The sequence below is a fragment of the Aspergillus ambiguus genome (assembly GCF_047715705.1).
Source record: "Aspergillus ambiguus strain CBS 117.58 unplaced genomic scaffold BDV59scaffold_54, whole genome shotgun sequence".
In the NCBI taxonomy this organism is placed as follows: Eukaryota; Fungi; Ascomycota; class Eurotiomycetes; order Eurotiales; family Aspergillaceae; genus Aspergillus; species Aspergillus ambiguus.
The window spans coordinates 117610-132962 of record NW_027395567.1 but is presented as its reverse complement, the minus strand read 5'-3'; the positions used below and the strand labels follow the sequence as shown (position 1 = coordinate 132962).

At 52.6% G+C, this 15353-nt stretch overlaps 5 protein-coding genes across 5 annotated transcripts; 2 read left to right on the top strand and 3 right to left on the bottom strand.

Moving 5' to 3' along the window:
- Nucleotides 1-3261: 3261 nt before the first annotated feature.
- BDV59DRAFT_138494 (uncharacterized protein) lies at nt 3262-4043 on the bottom strand. Its single transcript, XM_073687117.1, has one exon. The coding sequence runs from the start codon at nt 3910-3912 to the stop codon at nt 3352-3354; it is 561 nt and encodes a 186-aa protein (XP_073543332.1). The 5' UTR covers nt 3913-4043; the 3' UTR covers nt 3262-3351.
- A 1020-nt stretch (nt 4044-5063) lies between these two features.
- Nucleotides 5064-7617, bottom strand: BDV59DRAFT_138475 (THO complex subunit THO1/HPR1). The gene is made up of 7 exons (XM_073687116.1): nt 7318-7617; nt 7178-7256; nt 7009-7127; nt 6279-6959; nt 6082-6231; nt 5724-6037; nt 5064-5668 (listed from the first exon to the last, which is right to left on the bottom strand). The coding sequence occupies exons 1-7, from the start codon at nt 7555-7557 to the stop codon at nt 5263-5265; spliced, it is 1989 nt and encodes a 662-aa protein (XP_073543331.1). The 5' UTR covers nt 7558-7617; the 3' UTR covers nt 5064-5262.
- Nucleotides 7618-7760: 143 nt separating this feature from the next.
- Nucleotides 7761-12273, top strand: BDV59DRAFT_188471 (RNA helicase aquarius). The gene is made up of 4 exons (XM_073691423.1): nt 7761-8023; nt 8083-8183; nt 8231-11704; nt 11761-12273. The coding sequence occupies exons 1-4, from the start codon at nt 7788-7790 to the stop codon at nt 12210-12212; spliced, it is 4263 nt and encodes a 1420-aa protein (XP_073543330.1). The 5' UTR covers nt 7761-7787; the 3' UTR covers nt 12213-12273.
- A 689-nt stretch (nt 12274-12962) lies between these two features.
- BDV59DRAFT_188469 (uncharacterized protein) lies at nt 12963-13485 on the top strand. Its single transcript, XM_073691422.1, has one exon. The coding sequence runs from the start codon at nt 13097-13099 to the stop codon at nt 13271-13273; it is 177 nt and encodes a 58-aa protein (XP_073543329.1). The 5' UTR covers nt 12963-13096; the 3' UTR covers nt 13274-13485.
- On the bottom strand, nt 13486-15207 carry BDV59DRAFT_188468 (TFIIH/NER complex subunit TFB2). Its single transcript, XM_073691421.1, has 3 exons — nt 15022-15207; nt 14885-14972; nt 13486-14829 (listed from the first exon to the last, which is right to left on the bottom strand). Exons 1-3 carry the CDS (start codon nt 15143-15145, stop codon nt 13605-13607), a joined length of 1437 nt encoding a protein of 478 aa, XP_073543328.1. The 5' UTR covers nt 15146-15207; the 3' UTR covers nt 13486-13604.
- Between the last annotated feature and the right edge of the window lie 146 nt (nt 15208-15353).

The window sequence follows — 15353 nt, the reverse complement described above, 5'->3', positions numbered from 1 at the left end:
GGTAACGGAGGGGGGGAAAGGTAGAATAATAATAAAAGATCACGGCAGTGGAAATACCAGCAGGAGGGACGGGGGATGGTTTAGACGAAAACCAGTTCTGATGACGCCCCGATAGCGGTCCACCGGATCTTCCAAGTTGGCCACCTAGAGTAATGCTAAGGATGCAGGCAGGCAGGACACGGAAACGAAGGAACTCTCGTCCGTTGACGAGGGACGCACGCGGTGGCAGTGAACGAGTGACTTGCAGTGGGTGCTTGATACAGGGAGCTAAACCAAACGATAGGCAGGTAGCTAGATGCTAATGCGGAGGAGTAACTTAAAACGGATCATATAGAGATGAGATGCCAGGAAGCCGCACGATCGATAAAAAAAGAAGAGGCGAAGGAATCGACCAGCACACGGCCTGATGGTTTCGGTATAAAATCCCACACCCTGCTTGCGCTGTTTACCGTTCTCCGTAGGAAGTCGGGATATAAGGCCAATGACCACCAGGTAAGGGAGAAGAAAAGGACGGAGAGGGGAAAGGAGGTTGGGTGGGCAAGAGACTTGGCCAGGTAGGGAATGGAACTGGGGAATTTCCAGGATGGGATGGGATCCAGTCCTCTTGCGGTCGTTGGATCTGACGCCAACAGCAACAATGTGGATGTAGGTAGGTCATCGGCCGTTCTAAGATGACCACGACGCCAGGATGATCGCCTAAACGTCTTGAAACCCACCAGAAATTGTGTTTTCGGGATTATATCAAGATCTCCCTGGATGCACGGGAAAGGAGGGACGGTCAATAAAAAAAAAACCCCTGTGAAGGAAAAAAATAATCAAAAATAAAACCACAGGAGACAGCCACATACGCCGTAGAAGGATATCGAAGCAGGTATGTAACGATACCAACTTGCGCCCAAGCGAAGTGGCGAACTGACGAACTGAAACTCCAGGATGCGTCTGACTAGTACAGTACGGGGACGGCAGCCCTGCAAAAGAAAAAAAAAATTATGGGACAGGGAAAAAAAAAAAGAAAGAAAAAAAGAAAAGGAAACAATGTATTGTTCCTGCAATGATTACTCCTTTCGTCCACGGAACTGTGCCTGGTTCATGAATGTGTAGATTTCATTGCTCGTAAATTTTCCGACATGGGACTAGGACTGAGTCAATCGCAGCGCATCGCACCGTGCGGGTCACTGGAGTCTGGGATTCCTCTAGTCTGACATCCAGAGGGCATGCTCGGTGCTGGGCCAGCCAACCGTTGGTTGGAGGGTAAATAGACCCTTGCTGCCTGGCTGGAGCTCGTTCTCATCCGACATCCACATGTCTGCTACACCATGTGGAAGGCGTACCGACAACGCTAGTCTCGCGTTGGCTCCATAGTCCGCCGGAGGCCGGACTCCGCATCGATCAGAGAGGAGAGAGTCCTTCAGACTAGGCATCACACTAGACGACTATGGCGTAGACTACCCGCCGCCGTGCCAATCCAAGCGAAGAGGCATTCACCGTGTCCTGGAAACGTACGAAAGTTCGTCAAGTCGGCCAGCACCACCAGACACGGCGGAAATGTTCGCCGGGGTGGAGGATGGGAATGTAAACAATGATGACGATGCATCGGAAAATGGGTGGAAAGCCCAGTCCTTCATTTTCTGGGGCTGATCGCACGGTCGATATTGGTCGAATCGGGTGCCAACCAGGGTCAGGCATTTGGCTGTGCCATGGTCGTCGGTCCAGCGCGAAGCACCATCACCCAGACATACGTCGTTACGGGCAGTGTATCTGGCAATGCCCCTCCGATGGGGTAGCATCTAAAACCGCCCAACCCAGAAGAGTCTAGTGGCAGCCAGAGGCAGGGGTTTGCGGAGAAAATACAGAGAGATTCCGAGCTTCGAGTATCTCGCGGCCGAAGGGCCAGGACCAAAAAGCGGACCATGCACCGGGCAATTCTGAACGGACATTGAACCGAGCGAGGGCGCTAAAATCGTGCAGTCAACGGTTTGAAGTGGCGGATTCATGCGTAGTCCACTAGGGAGAGGGATGAGTGGAGATGATGAGACCGATCCACTTGCTTTGTATGAAACATCATTCATTATTTTTTTAAAAATATATATATATATATATATATATAATTATTATTATCTTAAAAAATAATTTAGTAAATGTATGTATTTTATCATGTATGCTGTAAAGGAGATAGGATTATGGTAATATTCAACTCAGATATTCTGGGGAATTACAGGAGCAGAGATTAACGGATGATGTACCAGAAGTAAAAAGCAAATAACTCCGAGCGGTGGAAAACAAGTGGGGTGAAAAAAAAAAAAGAATAGCAGACGATAGTATTATTCTGGTTATAATTATTATTCTTTCTTGAATTCCTTGCTTCATGCCAGTTTTTTGCCATGCAGGTGCCTGTCATGCAGATTCCGTCGGGATTTTACTATAAAGTTACATTCCACCACGGGGTCTCGATGTAAGGGGGAGAACACCTATCAATCTAATCAGGACCTCCGGAATGCATCTCAGACCTTGCTGTAGAAGACACCAGGATGGTTCCTGATCAAAGGAAACAAAAGTCCAACCCAGTCGTACCGCGGACAGCCGTCGGAAATTAGTTACCTCCCGAGTCCTCCCAGGTCGCAGTGATTTTCCTCCAGGACGACGCCGCCCCCGTTCAGAATCTCGTGGAACTCTTCCAACCGTCTTGGCTCCTCCGTTAGCAAGAACGCCGACTGATAAGTGCTGAATCCGGATCGCAAACTTCGACTAGCGGCTCGTCGTGAGCGATTTATCGGGACCGAGTCAATCCTATCGTGCCTAGTTGGTCGTCTTAGCTGGAGGTGAGGGAGACTCACCCGCATGATCTCGGAAAACGACGACTACGGGGCCAGTGGCAACCGAATGCCATACGTAGAACCACATATCTTACTCGCGCTGCATTCGGATGCGATTCAAGGGCAGGACGGACTCGCGGCAGATCCCGAGTGTGACCCCTGGTTGGTCTGTTCGTCTGTCGCCGCACGGAGTACACCGTACGCTACACGCAGTATGCCTTCCCCCTTTGCAGAAGTGGGTAATCCCAGGCACCCGTCACCCTCAGATGGACGAGAAGGCTCTTCATCCTCCCTTCGTCAGCTCCGATCGGATCAAGTGGAGGCCCCAGATGGATTCCGGAATGGAGACTATGGCATGATGCTCAGCTCAACCAGGACGGAGCCACCGTCGTGGACAGCGATGGAAGCAGCAAATGAAGAAATCAATCGAGTGGATCATCGATCCCTCCAGACGATCATCACTGAAAGGACCATCATCGGAGGGCGTTTCGCGAGACAAGGGGGCACCAGCATAGGGACAGACGGCGTCTAACCCGGCCTATCCTCGTCCCCATTGCCATCCCAGCAACGGTGCGGGGAAGGCGATCCCAGGTGAATCGACGACGATCCAGTAAGTGGACTCCTGAGGATGATGGTTGGCGACGAGCAACTTTAATCCGTCCTGAGGCTTCGCGTAGATGCCAAGACAGATCGCGGCCCCCTCCAATTTCTCACAACGATGGATCAGATCTGATGGTGGATAAGAGGTCGACGTCGACTCGACGGTGGGTATGCCCATTACGCAAGCAAGCCAGGCCCTTAGGTAACTAGGGTGAGTTTCGGCAGGGAACCCAGTTGGTGTCTGACTCGAGTAGGACTCTTTCGGTTCCTGCATTCGTCTCGGTCTCCACACAAGGAGACAATAGACCTGGGAAGACAGCAGACCTGACGCTTCAAAGGTCCCGCATGCAGTGACTCGCCTGCCTCCTTCGTAGCCAGGACGTTCCTGAACCGTGATTCCTTTGATTACGGCGGAATTCGTCCCAGACATGGTGGCTGGTCCGTGCGTGGGGCAATGGTCCACGATGAAACGTCGTCTAAGAATGCCATCCGTGGACATCGCATTCCGCCTTTGCCGTTCTCTTGATTCATACCGGTCAAGATACCGAGGTATGCTTTGATGTCATTGTTTTCCTATTGGTCTTTGCGGCAATGCGAACGAATACGACCTGCATCAGCCCTAGTAGATGTGCATGGAAAGGCGAAAAGACGCGAGTGGGAGGGAGTGATCAAGACCGACTGGACTTGGTGATGGCTATGGGTGATATGAAGCCAGCAAAGACTGGCCATTTTACTCCGTACGGGGTATGAGGATGCCTTAGATGTCGTCAGGCCCTCCCTTAGGGCTGCATCGTCCCGGTCACAATGGAAATCCATCAAATGACCAAACCAAGAATCATGATTTTCACCATCCCAACAAGTCTAGATGTATCGGACAGACGGCTCGCGATCGAAATGACGCCCCGTCCTACGGCGTATGTATCCAGAACGCTGGCGAGACGAGAAAAAAAATTCCTCCTCTGATTTGTGACGGCGTGCATAGGGCGCTGAAACATGGCGTATCACATCATCTAGACTCCCATCGGCCCCAGGCATGGCACTGTAATTTCGCGTGACAGTTATCAAAGATTAAAGGAATGGGGAATGCAATCAATTCTTCACCCACGGTCCTGTCTACCACTAGAAAATGACGATGGGCACTGCTGTAAACAATTCCGAGCCTTCAATTATATGCAGGAACACTCCCAGGTAATTAAAGTTGCTGATCATTGAAGATTTTTGGGCGTCCTCCCGTAGCTTATCCCAGGTCGTCGTCACAGAAGCGGTTGTCTGGACTCAACTCGAGGCCGTTGGACTCTGACCGAGAGTCCTCCCACCGAGAAGGACCGAATTCTGCCTTGAAGCCAGCCCTCTCCACCTCCAGGACTCTGCATTCGACGGACCAAAACGCGGGACCAGCTCAGCTTCCCGTTTCCAGCATCCGTACAGCCGTCCGTCTCCCGTCTCTCGCATTCTAGCCCTTCCCACACTCCAGCCGCATGCAGCTTCCCTCCACAGACCGGCCCATGCTTCTGATCTGGTCGACCGACAGGGTGGGGGGTATCTCCAAGTGCCGGTCAGGCCCTAGAGAACACCAATGAGGTTACTTGAGCCCCCACCATAATCTCACAGCTTCCTCGTGATAACGGAGGTTGCGACCGATGCACAGATCTCAGAGACTTCCGTGATTGGCCTCTTCCACTTTGTCACTGTCCTGCAGGACGCCTATCGCTAGCACGGTGGCTGATGCAGACAACCGGATTGACCACGGACGATACATCACATCTAGCATGATCCCGTCCCGTCGAAGATCTCATGTCTCTCAGCGCCGGTTGTCTGCCCACCTACCCTCCGTACAGGGCGTGGATGCTCATGTTGCTTGGCCGTCCGTCACAGCGGCATCAATCGAGTCGGCATTGTCCTGCTTGAGTTCTCCATTCTCAGCACCATCGTTCTCTTTGCTTTCTTCCGGGCCAGCGGATTCTTCGGCAGTCGAGGGCTTTGTTGTCTCTGCGGTTTGCGGGGTACCTTCACGAGGCTGCGGAGTACCCTCCGCCGGCTGAGGCGCCTCAAACAGGATCTTGAGGTTCTTCCCGTCTTCAATCTTGTCAAACGCCGCGAGCTTGCTCTTAGCAGAAAGTCGTAAAATGCGCCACGTCTTACTCTCTTTCGAACGGACCGCCGCTCCCTTATCCTCGTCCGTCTGCGCCATGTCGATGTCTAGCTCATCGTCCATGATGCCCATCATGAATGAGTCCGCGCTCGGAACGTTAAATCTAGGCGTTGTCAGCCAATTAATGCTCCTGGGTCAGATAACCTTGAATTTCTTACCTTTCCGCTTCTTTCAGCCTCTCCAGGCCGGACAGTGATTCACCGTCCGAGAGAAACTTCAGATCAAGTGACCCCATAGGCGAAGCCCGAAGGCGCTTATTAGCATATGCCTTTGTTGCAACATCACGAGCGCCCAGGTATTCAGTCACGGAGACCGGGGGTCGTTCGATCAATGGACATCCCTCGGCTTTCCAGCGTACCCAATTCTTGTCCCTAGAAAGAACCGTGTCCACCATCCGGTAGTAGAATTTCCCGCCGACGCCTTGTTGAAGATACTCCTCAATGGCTTTCCGGACTTTGACAGCCCACTTGGCCTAAGATTGTTAGCTTTGTTTCTAGATTGGGCGAGGAGCCTTACATCTTCGTCATTCAAAACGAACCCATATAGAACTGACTTGTTAGTCAAATCAGCCAGCTTTGACTTTGCTTTTGGGGTCAGCGATAACATAAAGTCCAGCAAAATCAAGGCTTGGACTAGAACATGTCTTCGGAAGGCAGTATCGTTGACCTATACTGTCAGAATCTGCGGGCAACAAAGCACTGAGAGCAACTCACTTCCAGGTCGAATAGGTCTCTGCTTGTCAAATATTTAGGGTTAAAGCTTCCTCCGATCTCCTGACCGTCTGCGTTCCGCTTCCGTTTGTTGGCCTTCCGCAGCTCTTCCGACGCTCTATTGGAACTTGAGTTTTCAAGATCGGTATTGACCTTCCGGAACGCATCGAGGGTAGCTTCTAGCCCGAACTTGAAGGTTGCAAAATGTTGAGGATCGAAGACCTTCGTCGGCGCTGAGAAGTACGCCTGCAGGCCCCAGAACATAGGATATAAAGTGTCCAAGTCAACCTTTTTGTTCTCCTCCCGGTCTTCGCTCGTAGAAATAGTGACTCTCGGCGGCTTAGATGGTTCGGGGGTTTGGGACGCGGCAACAGAGGACGGCCTGGCTTCGCCTTCATCCTTTTGACTTTCAGACGGAGGTGGTGCGCTTTGTTCGTCGGCCATTTCCACATCCGCGTCACTGCTCTCCTTCGTAACCCCGTTCGTTATCTCGTCGAACGTAGTGACATTTTCGGTGTGGTACTCGCCGCGGAGGTTGACAGCGCTTTTGTCGCCCAGGGGGAAGCTCTGGAAAAGGAAGATGAAGACCCGGCCGCAGAATACGGTATCTTCGGCTCGAGATAGTCTCCGAAGCAGCTCATTGCACGAACGAAGAATAATTAGGTTCTTCTGTTTGAAGTGTTTCTTTGGTCGCGTTAGCAGGGAATATGCCCGAGACGAAGGTAGACCTTACTTTGGTGTTGCGTTCTCGTCGAGACTCCAAATAGTCAAAGACCTTGCGACAGCCATCAATTGTCTGGCTGTCCAGTAGCTCCTCGATCAACCAGAATATCAACCCCGGTTCGCATTGTTCTGTAGGATGTCAGGCCGTGGTCTGCGGGTCATTGCTAGGTTGGACTGACCATTATCGGAGAAGATTGAAATAATATCGAGCAGATTCCAAATTTGAATAAATCCGGGCTCGTCGATGGAGGTACTAGCCTGGGGAAAACGACAATCAGCTTCTGAAGACTCTCCATCCGTACCGCGCAAAGTGCCATACCAGGAGACTGTAAAACTTCTCTCTGAAGGCGATCTCAACTGCCGCAAACTGAGTTTGCTGGCCGAATCTCCCTACCACCTGCGCATCTTCCCCTTCGAGAACCCATATCGTCTCACCAAGGTGCGATTCAGTCAACGGGGGTTCGATCTGCTTGTCCGGTTTGGCTTGCTCAGCGCGCGCCAACAGACCGTCGATCAGCCGCCTGTAAGTGCGGATGGACTCAACATCGACGTCTGCCATGTTGACTGCCGATGAACGAGAAGAACAGGGAGAATTGCAGACGGAAAGGAGGTGTTGAGGTGGCCGTTTGACAACAAAGGGCGTCAATCACGGGGTGTAGCGCGGCGGCTCTGCGGGCCTTAGCCGCCGAGAGCTCCCTCGTTAGCCGCGCGCCAGAAGCTTCCGGCCACTCGCGCAGATATCCGCTCCGCGCTCGGCGTTTCTTTTGACATCCCTCCCAACGTCAAGGAATGGGGCTGCAATCTCGTCAGGCAATGGCGCACGGCCTGGACTCACGGCCCACGGTGGAGGACTTTTGCGAAGACAGCGCTTGGGTGCAGCTGGCGAAAACCCACTGGCTGAAGACGACCAAAGTCCGAAAAGTCAAGCAGGATGTCATTAAGAAAGATCTCTGGGACGCGCTGGAGGCTGAAAACTTCAGCTTCCGCTCACTCCTGACTCTGGAAAATCTGAATATCCTCGAAAAGTGCGCGCAATTGTCCGATGGGTTCTGTTTCGTGCGACTGGGCTGACTTGAAAAACCAGGTTCCTTTGGCCGACCTATACCGAAGATGCCTCCAATTACCATGTGTTGATGATCGCTCTCATCGTGAGCGTCAAGCAGCGTGAACATCTGCCGATATGGGGTGAGTCTCTCTTCCCACTTACCTAGAGGCGTACCTAACAATTCTAGACATTTTCTGCGACCGACCGGACGACTTCTCCAACCTCTTCCATCGAATCCTGTCCATGAGCATTGACCAATCGCTTGCAACGTCGTCGCGTCTGTCGATAGTTTCGTTTATAATTAGCGCATTTCAGTCGCTCGAGAATGTCCTGATCAGAAAAGAATGCGCCCCGCTGGTTTCCATCTCGATTTGGCACAACCTTTCGAGCGACGAGGCAAGAGAACGGGTCTTGGCGAAAGGATCTAACTTGAAAAAAGCATGGAGGGCTGCATCGAAGCGATACGAGGCTGGCGACGATGCTTCCAAGGCTAAGATGCGGTTCGAGCGATCATGGCTGTACACGATGCTTCTCGACTTCCTGCGGAGATTGAACGTCCCCGAGACCGACCAGACAGAAAACCTCCGGTACTGCGAGCGTTTCTCCGAGTTCTTGGTGGATTTATTGAGCCAGCTCCCCACGAGGCGCTATGTCAACACACTCTTCAAGGATTTGAACCTCCTCTCCGTCATCCGTTTGTCCCAGCTCTATCGGACCGCTGAGAATGCGCTTTTCCGGGACTTCTACACTCTTCTAAAGCACTTTGCCAATTTTGCGATCGATGACTATTCGGGAGAGGCTTTGTCGCCTCAAGCTATCTACGAAGCGCACTGTCAGGATCTAGCGCGTTTCCAACGGACCGCAATGAAACATTTCAAGGACAAGCTGATGATCCTTGCTCTGTCAAACTACGGTTCCATTGAGCAACGCTCAGAGTTGGAGGGGCAGTTGTCTTCCCTGGAGGAAAAAGAACTTGAAAGCTTGTGTACCCATCTCGGATTCCGTACGTCCTATCCGAAACAATCGCAGGTTACTCCCAGCCGGCATCTATTCTTGGAGATCCTCCTGTCCTTCTATGAGAAGAAGGTCCCTTTCCAGGAAGCTGTCTCCCAAATTAGTATTGTTCCGACAGAAGAGAGCCTCTATGATTCATCCTTGCTCCGAAACGAAACATACGACGGATCCCGCCCGCTTGCGATCCCAAAATTGAACCTCCAGTATCTCAGCCTTGGTGATTTCCTTTGGCGGTCATTCCTTTTGTACCGCTCGGAAGCTTTCTTCCAGATTCGCAAAGACATGGAATCGATCATCAAGCGCATGCAACCGCGAGCTAGCAGAGACGGCAAGAGTTTGACCTTCGACGGGTTCTCGCGCATGGCAATCCCCATCTCGAAACCCGCCATCGTCGAAGTTGCGCCTCCAAAGGTTGGCTCCGCTAACCCAGCCTTTGTGAGAGCTGAGATCGCGATTGAAGTCGGCCGGCTGGCCGATCATATCCGCATGGAATGGGAGTCGCTTCGTCCGGATGACGCGGTGTTCCTCCTCGCCGTGCAGTCCGGCAACGCGAACAAATTTGGGCAGCGAGAAATCAGCGAAGCCCCTAGTCTCACACATCTCAGGACCGCAGAAATCGTACAGATTCTTGATGAGAATGGCCGTCCACTCCGGGAGCCTGTCCCGGGTCAAGCTAACGGACATCGGTCAAGGCCCCGCGTTCGTCGACTTCTGGTTAACCTGGATGCGGCTGCTTTCAAGGCAGACAAAGACCGTACTGCAATGGGGAAGCCGGACATCTACCCCTTTATCAACGTCATTGCCAGAAGAAAGGGAAGAGAGAACAACTTCAAATCTATCCTTGAGACCATGCAAAAGCTCATTGTCTCGGATATCGCCCTCCCATCATGGATTCAAGACATCTTCTTGGGATACGGAGACCCCGCTGGTGCTCGCTACACGCAGCTCCCGAACCGCCTAAAGTCGGTTGATTTCCGGGATACCTTCTTGAACTGGCAGCATCTAGTTGAGAGCTTCCCCGGGATGACTATTGAGCCTTCCGGAGAGGAGACATCGAGCTTCGGGCCCCCTTATGTACTCGAATATGTCGAAGAAGCCCCTAGGCCGCAACCCACTCAGTCGAAAAAGCGCCGAAGAGACCAGGTAGAGAAGGAGGAATCAGGGCCTAGATCCCTCCGTGTCTCGACATACAAGCCCCCCAACCCTGGTCCGTATCCTATCGATGCCCCTAAGCTCAACAGCGTTCCCTTTACTCCAGCTCAAGTGGAGGCCATCGCTTCTGGAACACAACCTGGTCTTACCGTCATTGTCGGGCCACCGGGAACCGGAAAGACGGACGTTGTCACCCAGATCATCAATAATATCTACCATGATTTCCCGAACGAGCGCACCCTCCTTGTTGCTCACAGCAATCAGGCTTTGAACCAACTGTTCCAGAAGATTGTCGCCTTAGACATCGACGAACGTCATCTCCTGCGCCTTGGTCACGGTGAAGAGGAGCTGGATACGGAGTCTAGCTATAGCAAGTATGGCCGGGTTGAGTCGTTCCTCGAGAACCGCAGTTTCTTCCTTTCGGAAGTCACCCGGCTCGCCGCATCGATCGGGGCTGAGGGTGCTCACGGCAACTCCTGTGAGACTGCTGGATACTTCAATACTGTTTATGTCCAACCCGCGTGGGCGAAGTTCTGGGACGAAGCCCGTGCTGAAAACAGTACCCCCGAAAGCATAGTTGCATCTTTCCCCTTCCACACCTATTTCTCCAACGCTCCCCAGCCTGTGTTTGACCCTTCCGCGACGAAAGAGTCCGTGGTCGATACAGCAGAGGGGTGCCAGCGACACATTGCCAAGATCTTCTCTGAATTGGAAGACATTCGGCCATTCGAAATCCTACGACAACCGAAGGACAAAGCGAATTATCTGCTTGTGAAGGAAGCCAGAATCATAGCAATGACGTCCACCCATGCGGCCATGCGTCGCCAGGAGATCGCCGATCTGGGTTTTCACTACGACAACGTCGTCATGGAAGAAGCCGCGCAGGTCACCGAGATCGAGAGCTTCATCCCTTCTGCGCTCCAGGGCATGAAGAACGGCGAGCTTCCCTTGAAACGCGTTGTTCTTTGCGGTGACCATCTCCAAAACTCACCAATCATTCAGAACCTTGCTTTCCGGCAATATGCGCACTTCGAGCAGAGTTTGTTCCTACGTTTAGTGAGACTGGGCGTGCCAGTAATCACGCTTGACCAACAAGGCCGTTCCAGACACAGCATTGCGGAACTCTTCCGGTGGCGGTACAAGCAACTTGGTGATCTGCCGGTTGTTGAGACAGCGGAAGAGTTCAAACAAGCGAATGCCGGATTCCAGTTCGACTACCAGTTTATCAATGTGCCCGACTACCAAGGTACTGGAGAACGAGAGCCCACCCCTCACTTCATCCAAAACCTGGGGGAGGCGGAATACGCTGTTGCTATCTACCAGTACATGCGTCTTCTCGGCTACCCAGCATCGAAGATCACTATCTTGGCCACCTATGCCGGCCAAACAGCCCTAATCAAGGATGTCTTAAACCACCGCTGCGCTAAGAACTCGCTTTTCGGCATGCCCAAGATCGTCACGACGGTCGACAAATACCAAGGCGAGCAGAACGACTGTACGTGCTTTTCCTTCCTCATTCCCTCCTGATCATGTCCTAACTGACCGTTTCAGACGTCATTCTCTCGCTCACCAGAACCCGGACAGTCGGCTACTTGCGCGATGTCCGCCGTCTGACCGTTGCTCTTTCGCGGGCTCGTCTCGGCCTCTATATTCTCGGTCGTCGCGAAGTGTTCGAGTCATGCTACGAGCTCAAGCCGGCATTTGACCTGCTGTTCCAGCGCCCCGATAAACTCATGCTCGCTCCGGGCGAGATGTTCCCGACTACGCGGTCCGTGGATGCCGAGGTCCAAGGCACGCCGATGGAAGGCCTGGAACACCTTGGTCAGTACGTGTTTGAGATGACTCAAGCCAAGCTCAAGGCTATGGGCGAGCAGGATGTTGTCGTCGAAGAGGCCATGCCGGATGGCGATAATGAACTGATTGACGAGGATGAAGTCATGCTGGGTGCTGGCGAGGAACAGGACGAAGATCCCCTGCATGAACATGTATATGAAGGGGCATAGATGATTCCGAGATGCTGTTTATGTAGTTTCCATGCGGTGTTTTGGTTGATATAGGAAGTAATTCATGTGCTCTCAGGTATATATAAACGAGGAGAGTTCCTTCTGCTTGCTAGATACGATTCGACACATGCCAACCAGTGTGTCCCAAGGAATGAACGCCTTTGAAGGAAAGTGCCAAGTGCTATCTACACCTTCTGGGACCTGTTATACATTTGGCCTCAATCAAACGTCCTCTGCTGTCGCCCAGGGGATATAACCAATGCTGCCCTATCCCCACCGTATCTTCCCGCCAGAGTCACTAAGCCAACGGCTGGCCATCAACGACCATCTCGTACCGATAGAAGCTCCGCGAGGCTCTCTATCTATATTGCTCAGTCATGAACACTAAGAACCGGAATCGACAACTTCTATCGGGAGAACGGTATAAAACTCCATGGCTCTAGATACTCCACAGCTTCTTCTGACTTTCGAAAAGAAGGGTGCTCGATCTCGCCTGCGAGTTTGAAGAGCAAACCGGAAGGACATACACCGGTCCAGGTGCAGCTCTGATAGCTGAGGCCAACGCCGCTCGCGAGAAGCATAGCGAATTTACATCCCTAGACCCAGTGTCCCAGGCATCACACACCGCAAGAGAGAAGCCCGCACAATCCAGGTTCTGCGATAGATCCCAACGCGAAGCATCATCGGGTTATAGACAGGCAGATACCGCAGAACTCTTCCCATCTGCGACGAAAACACCCGCGGCGGACACCCAATTCTTCGGAGGCTCTAAAGTTACGGAAGCCCAGCCTCGCGAATACTGGCTTGGAAGACTGGTCACCCTTCGGAATGCCTTTCACCACGAGGATTCCTTTAATGAGCCTGACATTGCTACTGGGTTTAGCATGCATTCGAGCTATTCCCGCCCTTTGGGAGGCGCATCCGTTCCACCTTCGCTGTACCGCACTAGACGCGCTTTTATGGTCCTTGAGAATGTGTGTGTGACTGAGGAAGCTGCCGCGAGCCTTCGGGTCTTCAGGAGCGAGTATACTAGCCAGTATGGCTCTCGGTGGCTGGAGTAGCTTCATATGCAAATGGGATCACATGTGCTGTTTCTGGTGTTGTCGTTGGTTGATGTGATGCAAGTTACTTGTTTCTGGTCTGCTGTTGGACATGGACCTGCAGTCTGCTGCTTGGTTGTAGTATTTGTTGAGTATTGCTGATTTCGATATCATGTCCGACAAGGTATTCTTACTCCACAGCGGTCTGTGCAGAATCCATGGGTCGTACTATTTGCAACTTTGTATTATATTTCTGCTTTTGCTGGCGACATGCAGCCTATAATATGTTCAGAACCAGAAACGCCATCCTATATCATCAATACGCCGTGTCAGCCTCATAACAAACCCAGTCTCATTTTTTACTCCGCAAGAAAGCCGCAACCTGCTCATGTCTGGTGACGAAGAACATGCGCTTCCGGTTTGACTTCCAAACGAGAACGCCAATCTCCTCCGCATACCGACAGGGTGCCTCGTATTCGGCGGAAGTGGCAAAATCCTTGAACAAGAAGCCCCCAGTTGCCTTGACACGATCCCGCTCCAGTTGCCACAGGCGGATCTGATCGACGACCGTGGGTGGCAGAACGGATGGAGGGATACCGGCTTGGTTGGACGTTGACCGAGATGCGTTGTGTTTTCGCATCTGCGGATGCGCGTGCGTGGCGAGGTATGAAATGATCTGGTCGGCAGTGATGCCCATCTCAATGGCTCGGCGGACCGACTGGCGAGTGATCTTTCCGGTGATCAGGTTGGGGAAGCGGTATTTGAGGGTGGTAAAGAGGGCGATGAGGGAGATCTGCAGCGGCGACGACGTGTAGGCGTACAGTCGGTAGTTTGTTTCGACGATAATAAAGCCCGAGCCGGCCTTGCCGGAGGATGTGCCCGTGGGGCCGGAAAGCGATCCGGATATCGGGTTGCTCAGAGAGCTGGAGTCAGATGTGAGGGTTGTTGCGAGACGAGTGGGGTAGAAATGGTTGGCGTCTGGAGATTCTTGATAAACTATTCCAAAGTCGGCCAGGTCGGTCAAGGTGCGGAGTTGATTCGACGTGAGGTGTTGTTTCTCGTAGGATTTCCCGAGCTCCAGGCTGCTGAGAAGGAAGACAAAGGAAAGCACCTCGACACTGGCCATGCCGATGGCTTCGGCGCTTTCCACGTAGAGGATCAGGATGTGCCAAACCTGCGTGCTGACGTCCTGGAGAACAAAGGCAAAGCCATCCTGAGTAATTTCTACGCGACGGTCACGGATCTCGACGAGATGGCCCGCTTGGAGGAGCTGCTTCACTCCTTTGCTCAGCGTGACGTCCCGTTGGATGCCGAGTCCACTGGTTCCCACCATGTATCCCAGAACTCCTTCCCATTGTCGTCGTGCATACTCATCTAGGTCTGCGATGGACACGGTTGGATGGTCGGATAATTGCGATAACACGCCGAAAGATTGTGTTTCCTCCGTCCCGGTGAGAGCTTGTCGCAAAGAGGTCGCGAACGGGTTGGTGACGACATAGGCGCGGACGTTTTCTGCCAGGACCTTATTCGACAGGATGTGCAGTCGTCCGAGTAAGGACAAGGCGTTGTCGCGTTCTCTGAAGCAAGTTCCGTGTCAACAGTGTCTCCCTCGGACTGGAAATAACCACTCACTTCAAGCTCTCCGGTTTGACCCAAAGCTCCAGATCCTTAGCTGGAAGCGGGTCCTTAAGATAGAGAAGCGCCATCACGAAACATTTTGCTAGACATCCGATGAGAGACAGATCCCCAAGGCTAACGCGACTACATACCCAGATCTGGCAACATGCGCCGGAAGATGGCGAGGGCGGTGGATGGTTGCTGGTAGAGCTTCTGGAAGACGGTCCCAGGTAAGCCCTCCAGGTAATCAAAGGGACGGGAAGGAGCAGCAGCCATTTTGCCGGCGAAGGGAGACTATCACGTCTGAAGCATGATTAACGGGGGCGGGGGAGAGTAAATGAATAATGAATGAAGTCAGGGAGAGGAAGTCGGGACGATGAGGATAAGATTGAGTCCGGTGACCGCAGCGGCCACCAAGCGCAGTCCGGGACAACCCCGACGATCTCACCCATAATGAACTAAACTACTCCATCTAACATCAATT

Excerpts from the sequence above, each read along its gene's own strand:
- BDV59DRAFT_188471 (XM_073691423.1), top strand. The coding sequence starts at position 7,788 with ATGGGGCTGCAATCTCGTCAGGCAATGGCGCACGGCCTGGACTCACGG. Across the intron at positions 8,024-8,082 it reads AATCTGAATATCCTCGAAAA|GTTCCTTTGGCCGACCTATA; the intron begins GTGCGCGCAATT and ends TTGAAAAACCAG. Across the intron at positions 8,184-8,230 it reads TGAACATCTGCCGATATGGG|ACATTTTCTGCGACCGACCG; the intron begins GTGAGTCTCTCT and ends TAACAATTCTAG.
- BDV59DRAFT_188469 (XM_073691422.1), top strand. The coding sequence starts at position 13,097 with ATGCATTCGAGCTATTCCCGCCCTTTGGGAGGCGCATCCGTTCCACCT.
- BDV59DRAFT_188468 (XM_073691421.1), bottom strand. The coding sequence starts at position 15,145 with ATGGCTGCTGCTCCTTCCCGTCCCTTTGATTACCTGGAGGGCTTACCT. Across the intron at positions 14,973-15,021 it reads GCGCATGTTGCCAGATCTGG|CAAAATGTTTCGTGATGGCG; the intron begins GTATGTAGTCGC and ends TCGGATGTCTAG. Across the intron at positions 14,830-14,884 it reads GTCAAACCGGAGAGCTTGAA|AGAACGCGACAACGCCTTGT; the intron begins GTGAGTGGTTAT and ends AACTTGCTTCAG.
- BDV59DRAFT_138475 (XM_073687116.1), bottom strand. The coding sequence starts at position 7,557 with ATGGCAGACGTCGATGTTGAGTCCATCCGCACTTACAGGCGGCTGATC. Across the intron at positions 7,257-7,317 it reads AGAAGTTTTACAGTCTCCTG|GCTAGTACCTCCATCGACGA; the intron begins GTATGGCACTTT and ends CGTTTTCCCCAG. Across the intron at positions 6,038-6,081 it reads TCGTTTTGAATGACGAAGAT|GCCAAGTGGGCTGTCAAAGT; the intron begins GTAAGGCTCCTC and ends TAACAATCTTAG.
- BDV59DRAFT_138494 (XM_073687117.1), bottom strand. The coding sequence starts at position 3,912 with ATGTCCACGGATGGCATTCTTAGACGACGTTTCATCGTGGACCATTGC.